Source organism: Zeus faber (genome assembly GCF_960531495.2).
Source record: "Zeus faber genome assembly, chromosome: 15".
In the NCBI taxonomy this organism is placed as follows: domain Eukaryota; kingdom Metazoa; phylum Chordata; class Actinopteri; order Zeiformes; family Zeidae; genus Zeus; species Zeus faber.
Genome location: NC_137194.1, coordinates 24,256,141 through 24,270,554, shown reverse-complemented (window position 1 = coordinate 24,270,554; position 14,414 = coordinate 24,256,141). Strand labels below are relative to the sequence as shown.

The following is a 14,414-nucleotide window of genomic DNA, read 5'->3' as shown; positions in this document are numbered from 1 at the left end:
ATATATATATATATATATATATATATTTACTCTTGTGAGGCCATTAGTGTCCATTATGCACATGGTCACAAGTAATAATCTGAGTGTGAATGATTTTTTTCTCCTCTTCAAATGTGATGACATTCCCTTGCTTTGTACTGTACAGAGTCCATATTGTTACACCACAAAAATCGAGTTGAGTTGTTGAGAACTTTGACACTCTAAACTCTCGGCTCTTCCCCAGTCGACCCTGACCATCAAAGCGGCCTTCGTTGAACTTGAAACGGCAGGCGTGCCCCTTTGAAGACCCTTTGACACTTTTTCTACAGCGTCGGAAATGGGATCAGAAAGGTGGAAAAGGTGGATGACGTTTGGACTCCATGCGGCGGCCATCTTTGGTCTGAAAACAGCCTGTCGCAATCCCTCCTCGGAGGTTTATTTTTGTCTTTGATTATCCTTAAGCTCTTATTCACTTATCCACCGCCGGCTACTTTTCATCCCTCCTCCGCTCTTATCTTATCTTTTCTCCCTCTCCCTCCGCTTCTCTCCCGCCCTCTAACCCCGTCTCTCTCGATTCTCCCTCCCTCCCTCCCTCTCTCTCTCTCCCTCTCCCTCTCTCTCTCTGGTTTGGTTTCTAATCCCGACATTTGATTAAGGATTAGTCGGAAAATCGGGAGGATTTCCCCTCTCTGACCCTGGGTGCCCGCGCTTTGGCCGAGCGGCGCCGTGCGAGACGCCGGGACGTTGGCGGCTAGTGTTTGAACGATATGTGGGATTTGCCGCGGACGCCGTGCAAAGGCGCGGCGACAACCCGTCCGTCCGTCCGTCCGTCCACTCATCCATCCGTGTCCGTCGGACCTGTCCACACCCCACTCGATCTCACTTTTAGGGTGCATGTTGTTTTTAAGGGTAAAATTAGAGTTTCCGAATAGATTGTGTGGGTCTGGTGCAGTAAAAGACAAGTGAAACGGAGGCGTGGTGTAGTTTTGAGGGTGGGGCGTGGGGGGGTTGAGGTCTCCACCCTCCCGGGGGCGGGGGGGGGGAGTTTTTGTTTCAATTTGACATTTCCGAAAGGACTGTTAAATGAACACTTTTGTTCCTGCCTTTCAAGGGAGAAAGACCCCCCTCAAACGTGATCTCATTTTAAAACAGTTGATCTTTGGTTTCGTTCATTTTATTTTATTTTATTTTTTATTAACAGTTCAATGATGGTTTCTCTAGAATTTTAAGCCAAAATTATATTCTAAAACATCATGATCCACACCTAAAAGTAAGGTTAACATCTTTCAAATACACTTTTGATTCACACGGGGTTGATGAACAAATATAAATATTGGGTTGAGGGGTCGGACACAGCCCCCATCCACCCCACCCACTCCACCCACTCCACCCACTCCACCCAGCTTGGGGCTGGTTCCTCTTCTGACTTCCTGGTGAACACACAGACTGATCTGAGCCCCGATGATGGGGTCCACACCAAAGAAATGAAGAATACTATGCGCGCCGGGACCGCAGTGTAGAAGCTGGGATCTGACGGAGAATCGGTGTTCGCTTGGACTTGATGTGAGTTTCTGTTTATGGGATGTGAAGATGTTCGCTGCGCTTCAGCGGGCGCAGCGACGTGCGAGCGCGGGAGTATGACGACGATAATTTTGATGATTGATGATTTTTTTTTTTTTCTTATTCATTTGTAATAATATTATCATCATTGTTATTATAGTTATTATTATAATACCAGTAATACTACTGCTACTAATAATAATCATAATTGTAATTATATTTTTAAAATAGGATAAGATAGCGCATGTCCTGGTTAAGAAAGCGGAACTTCATTGTACTTATAAATAGCGTATAGCCTAAATAGGTTGTATATATATATATATATATATATATATATATTTATATATACATCCATAAGTACACACATATATATGTACATATATACGCATATATACATATATACGTGTATATATACATAATATTTATGAATTATATATGAATATATATACATACACACATACATACATATATACATACATACATACATACATACATACATACATATATATATATATATGTATATTTATTTATTTATTTATTTGTTTGTTTGTTTGTTTGTTTGTTTGTTTGTTTTTTCACTCACCTTTATGCTTTTGGGTGGTTGATTCCTGCATTCCTGCATCCACACACATCCAGGTGTATATGATGGATGTTAAACGATGGGGGGGTATATATAAATGCTGATATATAAATGATATATAAATGCTGTCCATGCAGTAAAAAGCCATAGAGCTCTGCGTTGCACTGGAGAAGCCCTTTGGTCCAATCCAGAACTCCCTATCTTCACTATTGGTAGTTAACTTCCTCATGCAAAGCGACTGATGTGTGTGTCTGTGTGTGTGTGTGTGTGTGTGTGTGTGTGTGTGTGTGTGTGTGTGTGTGTGTGTGTGTGTGTGTGTGGTGCATGTGTGTTCGTCCAAGAGTCAGAAAGACATAAATTGGTTTTGTTTATGTGACAGCTCTGCGCCAACCCATATTTCATATGTTTACTTATTTTTGTTGCAGATGAGCCGCTACCAATGCACACAGTGTGTGTGTGTGTGTGTGTGTGTGTGTGTGTGTGTGTGTGTGTGTGTGTATGCGCGTGTGCGTGCGTGCGTGCATGTGCATGTCTCTTTCTCTCTGTATTTCTATCGTATTCTTATCGACTGCCCTTGGTCTGAGTTTAAGGTCTTCAACATAAGATGGTGAAACACATTGCATGTTGTGGTAATTGTTCCATGGTCGCATTTTTCGCACTCTAGAGTGTCTCGGCTCTCGTGTTAAGCTCTAGTTTTAACAAAACTGGCCAAGAGCGTACGTGTTATGTTTATTATGTTCTGGTATTGCCTTTGACAGGGTTTTAATAAATTACAGTTTGGATACATAAGATCATCACAAGTCCTTATAGAATAGTTCAAATGTTGCTCAATATATTACCAAGATGAACCAAAGCTCAGTAGCTTTAGCTTATTATTGAGAATAAACAAAATAATTAACTCCCAACTTGAGACAAATTGTTAGAAAAAGGGCTGAACCTGAAAAAAACAGTCAAATTGTTGTGATTATTCTCCATTGTTTATTTACAATTTATTATATGTATTATCACATGTATGTACAGTATGTTATGGATTTATTATGTCTCTAAGTATATTAAAGTTGCTTTGAGTGTCACCAGTTTCCATACCGGTGAAGTTAGAACAATACTTTAATAACAGCTTGGAAAAAAATGATGCATGCTTTATTTATTTATACTTTTTTTAATCATATTGTCTCTCAGTCAGTCTATTGTTGCCGAAAATAATTCCGCAAGACTTCTGACTTGTAACCACCATTTAAAAACCTCTCTCTCTCTCTCTCTCTGTCTCTCTCTCTCAAAAACAAGTTTTGGGTAAATGTTTGATAAAGCGCTTTGAGCTTTGTTCTAGTGCCATAGAATTAAATTAACTCAATCTTTATTGATACCACAAGCAGAGTTGCAGTGGCAGAACTGCACATACTTTCACTTTAAATTGAATTTTAGTGCAATATACCGTATGTAACAGAAAGGGCCCATGGCCTTAAACATGTGAACAGAGTTAAAGGGGAACAGAGAGAAGGAAACAAGCAAAATATACATTTCACTGTAGTTCTCGCTTGAAACATTTTCCATTCCCGTGCAACAACAGAACTCTGTACTCGCTGTTCAAGCCGATGTGCGAGTATCGGGTCAGTGTGTCGGATTTACCACATGCTATTACAAAGATAGATTGTGCCTTCTTGTGGCTCAGTCTCCATCAGCTGGATGGAGGATGAGAGAGGGAGGAGGGTTTTCACCTAGTGCGAAAAAAAAATCGCCTGACCGATGTTGCAAATCAGTCCTTTCTTTATTGCACATTATTTTTGCGTACTATTTTTCAGCTAATTTCCTCGTCACTCCATGTCTCACCTGTAGACTCGTATTTGGATGTTCTACAGGTGCGTCAGTGGCTTATTTGTTTATTTATGATTAACAAAGTTCTACGAAAGTCCTGGGAAGTTTTCTGTCTCTGTAGAAATAACTGTGGCACTGATACCCATTGCTTCCTTCCTTCATTGAATGATATGCAATGTTCTCCCTCTCCCTCTCCTTCTCTCGCTCTCTCTCTCCCCCCCTCTCTCTCCCTCTCTCTCCCTCTCCCTCTCTCCCTCCCTCTCTCTCTCCCTCTCTCTCTCTCTTTCTCGCTGTCATCTGTTTCTGTTAACCAGGGGGGGCATATAAACCTCACACAGTATGTCTCTCTGTTCCCTCTTCTCCACCAATGTCCATGCATTGCTCCAGAGACTGCAGAAAAGTGTGTGTGTGTGTGTGTGTGTGTGTGTGTGTGTGTGTTTGGTGTGTGTGTGTGTGTGTGTTTGGTGTGAGTGAGTGTGTGTGTGTGTGTGTGTGTGTGTGTGTGTGTGTGTGTGTGTGTGTGTGTGTGTGTGTGTGTGTGTGTGTGCGCGCGTGCATACGTATATACACACACACACATACACTGTCTTATGCTTGCAATCATGGATGCACTAGTGTTTGGTTATTTTATGTGTTATTATGATTGGACTGTTCTCTATTAGTACATTAGTTAGTCTATTAGTACATCTCTAACTATTCCCTCGCTTTGCATTGAAATAATTGAGCTGTTTATTATAGTATTATAGAGTATTAATATTTTTATACTCATTGTACTTTTTACTGTTGGACTGCTTTGTGTATATATATCATGAATTGTATGTGCATTCTCCGGCTGTCACTCTGTTCTTTATGCTTCCCCGTTGAACTGGTGCAACACCAGAATTTCCCCTCCGGATCAATAAAGTACTATCTTATCTTGTCTTATCTTATCTTGTCTTATCTTATCTTATCTCATATTATCTTATATTATCTTATCTTGTATTGTTTTATCTTAAGGGGATATTAAACATCTTAATCAACATATATTTTGATGTTTTGATGATAAAATCATTGATAAGGTTCTTGAGTTAGCCTGGGGAGCATACTGTACATTGTAGATGTACTGTATATGCTATGTTGATACTTCCTTCACCCAAATACAATGACTGTGTATCTTCATTTCTAGACCATTATTTATGTGACACTTTCCTGCAAACTGCCTAAGCTTGCAAGTAAAATACCTTTTTTTCTTATATATCTGGTTTTTTGTTGCCTGATGAAGGTCCTTTGACCGAAACATCACTGTGACAGGTGTGCGCGGGAGTCTCTTCCTTATTTGAACATTTCGAGGACTTCCTACTTCTTCTCCTAAGCACCTGTCCCTCTGCGTAGGTGTGTGAAGAAGGTTCTTTGTTTTGTTTTGTTTTGTTTTGTTTTTTTCCCCTTTGGACCTTTGTGACTTCCCCTTCTCCCACCTGCAGCGAGTGCAGGGTTCATACAGTTTGTTTCCTCTGCCCGCCGTCCTCCCGCAGACCCCGACCATGGGCTGCGTGTGCTCCAAGAAGAAGCAGGAGCGTCTAGGGAAGGGGAAGGAGGAGGCTCAAAACCGCGCCCAGACCCCCCACTATGTCAAAGACCCCACCATGGGCAACGCACCGTCCAAGGCTGTAAGTGACGTGAGGGAAGAAGGGAAATAAAATAAACAAAAATCACTAAATATATATCAAAAATATTTTATTTAAAAAGGCAAAGCAGAATATATATATAAGGCAAGAAAAGTTAAATAAATGTGCAAAAATATATATAAATATAAAATATTTATTTATCAAATATATGACAAAAATATATTACACCCTTAGTCAGCTGGGGTCCGGCGTGAACAGGAAAGCCGGCAAAGCAGATGGATTTATTTCTCATTTTCCCTTGAAATGCTTTCTGGAAAATCTGAATATTTGCGTTCTTTGTTTAGTTGAACTACAGTTCCAGTTTGAAAGCACATTCAACATTTCAATACAGAGCCATTCTTACACATGGGATTTAGACTTTGAATTGGAGCGAGCCTCCCTTTCAGGAGCGGTTTGCACACCACTTTTTCTTTTTTTATTTATCACAACCAGCATAATGCTCCGCTGTGGCCAGCTGTGACTTTGCATAATGGGCAGACTGTGTCCGAGCCCTGTGGGTAAACTGTGTTGGAGACACTTCCCCTGGTCACTGCTTCCTGTGTGACTGAGTCCTCCACCAGGAAAGAGGAAGTGACACGGCCAAGCGACCGCACAATTCTAATGCTCAAAGTCAGGAAATAAGTCACTAGCTGCAAGGAGACACTATATATATATATATATATGTGTGTGTGTGTGTGTGTGTGTGTGTGTGTGTGTGTGTGTGTGTGTGTGTGTGTGTATATATATATATGTATATATATGAATAAATATATCATTCGCATATATGCAAATAATTAAATCATTTATTTATTCATATCATTATCCATATTTGTACATTTGCAACAATATGTGTTCTCCTCCCCAGTGCGTCCTAGAATTATTTTCTGCCATAGAGACAAAGTAAAACATTAGCCATGTTGTACGCTATGAAATAACTATTTCTGGCATGGGTATTTTTTAAAATCACATGCAAAAAAATGTGCTCCCCTTTGTCTCTAAATCAGTAAATAATTAACAAATGGAACAAATGACACTTTACTAACCTCAAATTAATTTAATTAACATTTCTCTCTCTTTATTTTTTGTTTATCTACAGAACAGGACACAACAACACAGCAATTCCCCTCATATATCGGATGGTAAGTCAGAATAATAAGAAATGGGTTGTATTATATACTGTATATAGAGTATGCTGTCATTAAATCAGGAAACTCTCCAGCAGCTATGCTCGCTGCAGTGTTTAATTGGAAATCAGAAAATCAGCCACAGAAGTTTCCACTCTTAACCCATAGACTTCTGCTTCTACCTCCCAGCTTGTGACAGCAGCCTCCCCCCTCCCTCTGTAAGACAGTGAGCTCTGTGTCACTGCTGTTTAGGCATAATAATAATAATAGTAGTAATAATAATAATAATAATAATAAGAAGAAGAAGAAGAAGAAGAAGAAGAAGAAGAAGAAGAAGAAATAATAGCAATAATAATAAATAATAATAATAATAATAATAATAATAATAATAATAATAATAATAATAATAATAACAATAATCATAATAATCATAACAATAATAATCATCATCATCATCATCATATCATTAGTTGCCTTTGACTCATGTTTTCCAATTCCGTACCGCAGCGGAGAACATCTCGATCGCGTTGTATGACTACGAGGCAATGCACGATGGTGACCTGGGCTTCAAGAAGGGAGACAAGCTCAAAATATTACAGGAGTAAGTGAGACGTGGGTCGGCTGAGATTTTTTTTTATCTTTCACTATATTTGATTCCGAAATAAGTCCTGGGACTGAGTTAATGCTCATTTGATCGATGACGAGACATGCCGGAGGTATTTTAGATCTCGCATTCATCTGCTCCATCTCATTCGCGCTGTTCTCTCCGCCTGTCTGTCTGTCTCTCTGTCTGTCTGTTTTTGCAGGTCAGGGGAGTGGTGGAAAGCCATGTCCATCAGTACCGGTCAGGAAGGCTACATCCCCAGTAACTATGTAGCCAAAGACACTCTGGAAACAGAAGAGTAAGAGACAACACACACATGCACATCAGTTATGTGGATGCTTTGTTGTGATTATATAATTCTCATGAACCATGGAAGTATCCCCCTTGTCTATTACACTATTACAACAACTGCTCTTCATAATATTCAATAATAATAATAATAACAATAATAATGATTGTGCAAGACAGTTTTTTTTTGCATAGGAAGAAAGTTGGCACAAAAAGTGGAATATCTTGTAAACCGCTGGCTGAAACCCTCAGGATCGAGCTGGTTGTTTTGATGTATATTGTGTGTGTGTGTGTGTGTGTGTGTGTGTGTGTGTGTGTGTGTGTGTGTGTGTGTGTGTGTGTGTGTGTGTGTGTGTGTGTTTGTGTGAGTGGCTCGAAAACTGTGGGAGGAGTAGCGCGGTGAAAAAGTTACAGCAATGATAAGCCCCTTTCCCGCATGGAATCTATAACATTGCTGGATAAAAAAAAATATGCGGCAAAAACAGCGAGTTGTTATTCCCACATTGGCCTCCTTTACAGAAAAGTTCCATCCAGTGTAGATGTGATCGGACAATCGGTCGGCAACGGACTAGCAATCTGAATCGGTTTTCATTTTTTTCCTGGCTCTCAGAGACCAGCGCTTGGGTTTCCACCTCCCCGTCTCCCCGCCCCTCATAACATAACCATAACCCAATGTTATTAAATCAGTGTGATCATTTTCACCCTGCCTCCAGAAAAAAAACATTTTCCACTTGTTCTACCTCTCCCTGTCCGCTTGTGTCCTCAGGCTCTGTGCTGCGGTACAGCCACTTGGAAAGTGAAGGGATTGTCCCCCCACCGCACCGCATCCCTAACTGTAAAAGAACTGTAAAATTGACCAATATAAAACCTGTCTCCGTAGACACTGGACGTATTTCAGTTCCTCGTCTTTGCAGCCGAGCTCCACGGTTCAGATGAGACTCCCCGTTTTCCGAGTGTTTTTATTTTCCTCCCAAAAACAAAAAAAAAATTCAATATAAATAAATATTCGTAAAAACCCACTTTGGCTCCAAAGTGGGTTTGTCCCGGCAATGTTACTGCTTCTATTCACACACACACACACACACACACACACACACACACACACACACACACACACACACACACACACACACACACACACACACACACACACACACACACACACACACTTCCATTCACAGCCAGAATGGCATTTTCCCTCTTTGCTTTCCATATTGTTTATCCATGGAAGCAACATGTCGTTTTCCTGTCATTTAGATGGTTCTTCAAGGGTGTGAGCAGGAAGGACGCCGAGAGGCAACTGCTGGCTTCTGGGAATAAAATGGGATCCTACATGATCCGAGACAGCGAGACCACCAAAGGTTCGAAATGCGGCAATAGCCGAGTGATAACTGAACGAGCGGATGTGTTGGCCCTTTAGACACTCTATAGGTGTCTACAGAGAGTATTAACGACATCATAACTTCAATTGGGGGAGCTCTACGCTTGAAGGTAGAGGCGGAAGTGAACTTCTTTCCTTTAGTCCATGAAGAGACGTCTTTAATCGCATGGTCAGTCCTCTCCTTTAGTCCGCTATAGTCATGGTTTTCCTTTCCCCGCAGTAATCAAAGTCGTGGGCGGGCAGCGAGGAAAAAACAAAACTCATTTTGGTTCCTAAAAACCCTGTGCTTCAACTTTTGTTCTAACTCTCTCCGTCACCGCAGGCAGCTACTCCTTGTCCGTCAGGGACAGCCCGGACGGCCAGTCCAGCGACACGGTCAAGCACTACAAGATCCGAACACTGGACAACGGGGGGTTCTACATCTCGCCTCGCATCACCTTCGCCACCCTGCAGGAACTGGTTCAGCATTACAAGGGTGAGCTCTGGCAGCAAGGTTCTGGCCTGTTTGTGCATTCGAGATTCATTCAAGAGATTCAAGAGGTTTATTCGTCACATACATATACATACTTTCATACATACTGTATATGCTGTGAAATGTCTTTGCAACGCACCCGGAGATTATGCACAAAAGTTACTAAACCGAACATAATGGCTAACCTAATTCCTACCTAGCTAACTAACTGAAACTTACTGTTTCCTAGAACGTAATGCAGTTAGTGAATAGAATGATATAAATAAAATAAAATAAAAATAAAACAAGACTCAAAAAGATAATACAAAGTGGGGGTGCAAAATAGAAGGGAATAGAGTTATGTATTTGGGATAGGCTATTTGTTTATACAGATATGTGCAGAAAAGTGCATGTGAATAAAGTATGTGTGGAGACATACAATACAGTATACAACAGTACGACACAGAAATACAACCTAACACCAGAAGTAACACGGAACAGAACAGAAATACAGCGTAGTATGCAGTAACCCAGAACAGTGATACAGTACATACAGTACGATGATTGCAGCTTTTTCCGTCTAGTGGCTGTTTGGGGAAATACTGTGAAGATGTGTGCATGCATTTAGCCCTACTAAGATGCAAGTGAAGGATTCTAAGAATGTTCCTTGATTTTCTTTTTATTTGAGTACTTACAACATTTATTTGAAGCTTATTCGCGGTTTCTTAAAGGTCAGTGGAGAGGAGTTTGCGGTCATGCCCTCTGGGCAAATGTGCAGTTAATGTCAAAAAAGACTAAATGCATTTTTATTTGTACTTCTTGGGACACAACTTCCCCTTCGCACCCTACTTGGTAATAACTCCCAACAGTCTTTCAGTTATTAATTCTGTTGTGTTGAGGGTGAAAGTGAAGGTGTCGTGTAAAGTAGCGTATTGGCAGTCTGTAACATGGCGCCCTCTGCTGGCCACGTGGGGTTTCTCATTTACTGGTCGATTTTCAGAGTTTTTAGGAAAAGATTTCCGCTGATGATATTTTTCTGCTTTGCCTGCTTTTGCTATTATTCCTTATTGTTTTATTTTATCCTCCATCAGTGTACACCATTCAGTTTTTTTTATTCATTTATTTATTCCAGAGCAGGGAGATGGCCTCTGCCAGGCGCTGACCAACCCCTGCATCAACCCCAAGCCCCAAAAGCCGTGGGAGAAGGATGCTTGGGAGATCCCGAGAAGTTCTCTCAAACTGGACAAGAGGCTGGGCGCCGGGCAGTTTGGAGAAGTCTGGATGGGTGAGCCGCCCGCCCGTCGATCACATTGACATCTGGTATGCGTTTGCTGGTGAATGAGTCATAGTGACGACATTTGAAATATCCATTCATTGTTACGTTCGCCAGCTACCTACAATAAACACACCAAGGTGGCGGTGAAGACCATGAAGCCCGGCAGCATGTCGGTGGAGGCCTTTCTGGCCGAGGCCAACCTGATGAAGACCTTACAGCACGACAAACTGGTCCGACTCAATGCGGTCGTCACAGAGGAGCCCATCTATATCATCACAGAGTTCATGGAAAAGGGTGTGTGCATCTGTGTGTGTGTGTGTGCGTGTGTGTGTGTGTGTGTGTGTGTGTGTGTGTGTGTGTGCGCGCGCGCCCGTGCATGTGTGTGCGCGCGTGCGTGTGCGGAACGGATACAGTCAGCATTTCTATTTTACGGTCCGAATGTGTAATCCATCATGTGTTCCTGCTGCTGTGCTAACAGGCAGTTTATTAGATTTCCTGAAGAGTGACGAGGGAAACCGCGTAAAGCTCCCCAAGTTGATCGACTTCTCTGCCCAGGTGAGGTTTTGAAAGACTCCTTTACTTTCACCAAACATTCCCCCATCACATGCAATGTTGGCCTGGCATGTTTAGCATTCAAATCAGACAGCGATAAAATAGCCTTTATTTTATTTTATTTTATTGTATTTTATTTTATTTTATTTTAATTATTATTACATTTTTTCTTTAAATTTTTTTTATTTTTATTATTATAATTATTTATTTGTATTTTTTATTACTTTTTTTTTTAGAGGGGAGTGGGTTTATGTTTATCTACTGCAGAAGTCTGGTTTATTTTGTGAGCATTCTGATATATTTGCCGTATCAAAAGACATGGTGTTATGACACCATGGCACAGTTGTTTTTAACAAAACATTTTATTGGCAGCTGATAATATGACTAATATGACTGTGAGTCTAGTATAAACATAAATACACACCGGTTTGTGTATTGATTTGATATGTGTCGTTGCGAGAGAGAGAGAGAGAAAGAGCTGAAACCTCATTAAAGCTATCCCTATCAAAAAACTATCACCATTACTTCCCAAATGACTTGGATACGTGCATAATTACTTTGATATGTTTGGGAATACAAAACTGGGTCTTTGCTGATCGCCAAGAAATAAATCCATGACAGAGACAACCCGAAAGTTGCAGCAGAAAGTGGACAGCCATTATTGTGATTGACTCCAAATCACATTTACCTGGCTAAACTAAACTATATTTGAAATGTTTTACCCCGTCTCCAGATCGCAGAGGGCATGGCCTACATCGAGCGGAGGAACTACATCCACAGAGACCTGCGAGCTGCCAACATCCTGGTCAACAAAGCCTTGGTGTGCAAGATTGCCGACTTTGGCCTCGCCCGCATCATTGAGGACAACGAGTACACGGCCAGGGAAGGTGAGGCGCTCTGCTCAACATCCAGGTCTCTGTCGGGGGGGGGTCTCTGCCTGACCTCAATGTGGGAGTCTCTGCCTGCATGTACGGGTTGAGGGAGGGGGGCGGAGTCTTTCTGGCCGTGGGTTGCCGACATGGCGCAAGTTTTTTTTTTATGAAGCTGAGCAGAAACACTCCCTGGCCAAAAGGATGAATAATAAATGAGTTTGGGCACAGGAGGAACGACGCTCAAGACGAGCCCGTGTGCTGATCCCTCTCTGCGGGACAGACAAACATTAAGAGAGCTCCCTGCCCCGAATGCAGGGCAGCTGGGCGGCCCCGGGAAGGGAGCCATGCTGCCGTCGGCGGCCGCGGCTTAATCACGCCCCCCGGTCCGCCGCACTCAGCAGTAGCTCCACCAAAACACCAGCCTTTATAGGGTGAAGGGAATGAGCGGGAACCTTCAGGAACCATAGTCAAACGCTCCACCAGGCGTGGATCTCCATGCAACTGAAGAGAATTCGTAACGTCAGCAGCTCTTATGCGTGGTCAGAACGCACCACTGTGAGCGGAGTCGCCGGCACTCCCATTAGTCAATGATACTAATGGCCTCTTGCTGGCCAGGGAAACAATATCGACGGGAGATCACCCAGTTGTGCAGCCGACCGCGGCCTAATGACCAAATGTCTTTGTGTGTCGCTTAGCAGGTCGAATTTACCGTGTATAGCACCAATGAAATAAGATTGTTCTGGTTTGGTTTGTATATATTTTGGACTATTGGCGTCACCAAGATTGTTTAAGGGTGCGATATGGATTTGAGGGCGCGAAGAGGTGTCAACTCGACCAACCGTGCGTCCATAACATCAGAAGCAGCGAATGTGACTCTATTCCAATTACCCATGTTATATGTTGGACAACTGTACGTACAGTACCTAATTGATTTGTACTATCACTTTATCGACCTCATGCACCTCCTTGATGTTCCAAACAGGAGCCAAGTTCCCCATCAAGTGGACGGCCCCCGAGGCCATCAACTATGGCTCTTTCACCATCAAGTCCGACGTTTGGTCCTTTGGCGTCCTGCTGATGGAAATCATCAGCTACGGACGCACACCGTACCCAGGTCAGTGAGCCTTGGAGCAGCGGAGCCTCTCTCCAGGAATAATGAGACGCCTTTTATTTTTCGAAGACTTCCGACTCAACAGACTCTTATCCTGTCGTATTGTGTTCCTGTCTTTAGGGATGAGCAACCCGGAGGTGATCCGCTTCCTGGAGAAGGGCCAGCTCATGCAGCGCCTGGACTGCTGCCCCAAGGAACTCTACGACATCATGCTGGAGTGCTGGAAGAAGAAGCCAGAGGAGCGGCCCACCTTTGAATACCTACAGAGTGTTCTGGAAGACTTCTACACGGCCACAGAGAGCCAGTACCAGCAGCAGCCATGACAGGGTTTTTTCTTTTTTTTAACTGCGACACGTCGAGGCAGAGGCATTTTTACTTCCTGTGCTGAACTAAACACACGTAACACACATTTGAACAGTAGGCTCCATTGTTAAAATTTAGCACATGCAATCCAGTGGTCACAAACAGCTGATCTCGCTCTCTCTCCCTCTCTCTCTCTCTCTCTCTCTCTCTCTCTCTCTCTCTCTCTCCTCACTCTCCCTATCTTTCTTTTTCCTGTTTTGCACCCACTCACTCCCATCCACTCAAACGCACACCCGTAGTTTTGTCGTGGTTGGGGAAATTCCAATAACTACCTTGTATGTTGCATGCTGTTGTCCATGCACTGTGCTCTGCTGTTTCAAACAGATGCAAAGAGACGTGCACACGCTAACAAATTCATACGGATCAGCCAAAAGCAGTGAAATGGAAATAAGCGGATTTCCTAATTATGTTCCTGTACACATTGCGCATCCATCGAAGTCAAGGTGAAAACACAGGTCAGATGACATGTAGGGTAATTTATTCCTCCTCCGGCCAAAATAGGTTTATTGTCAACAATTCAGTAAATCTGCCTTTGACCATGTTTATTTCTGTATAAATTACAGTGTATTATTTTTGAAAAGAGAACAGATATATTTTACTTGCATAAAATATTTAGCTGAGTACACACCCCATTTTGTCCTGTATTTAAACCCTGTAGGTATTTCCATATGCCATGTTTGAGCCTCGCACATTTTGCATCCCTTACATCCTTTGCATTATTTTCTTTTCATGCAGGGATGGAAGATTTATTTATTTTGTGCATATAATATCCCACTCATCCTTCTCTCTTGAATGTATGCTCTTTTCAAAAGATAAAA

General features: G+C 42.2%; 1 protein-coding gene across 1 annotated transcript; it reads left to right on the top strand.

The window, feature by feature from the left end:
- Positions 1–1,419: 1,419 nt before the first annotated feature.
- On the top strand, positions 1,420–14,372 carry hck (HCK proto-oncogene, Src family tyrosine kinase). Its single transcript, XM_080016035.1, has 13 exons — positions 1,420–1,542; positions 5,443–5,577; positions 6,671–6,713; positions 7,206–7,299; positions 7,505–7,600; positions 8,848–8,951; positions 9,294–9,446; positions 10,555–10,707; positions 10,813–10,992; positions 11,177–11,253; positions 11,984–12,137; positions 13,105–13,236; positions 13,354–14,372. Exons 2-13 carry the CDS (start codon positions 5,452–5,454, stop codon positions 13,554–13,556), a joined length of 1,515 nt encoding a protein of 504 aa, XP_079872161.1. The 5' UTR covers positions 1,420–1,542; positions 5,443–5,451; the 3' UTR covers positions 13,557–14,372.
- Positions 14,373–14,414: the final 42 nt, after the last annotated feature.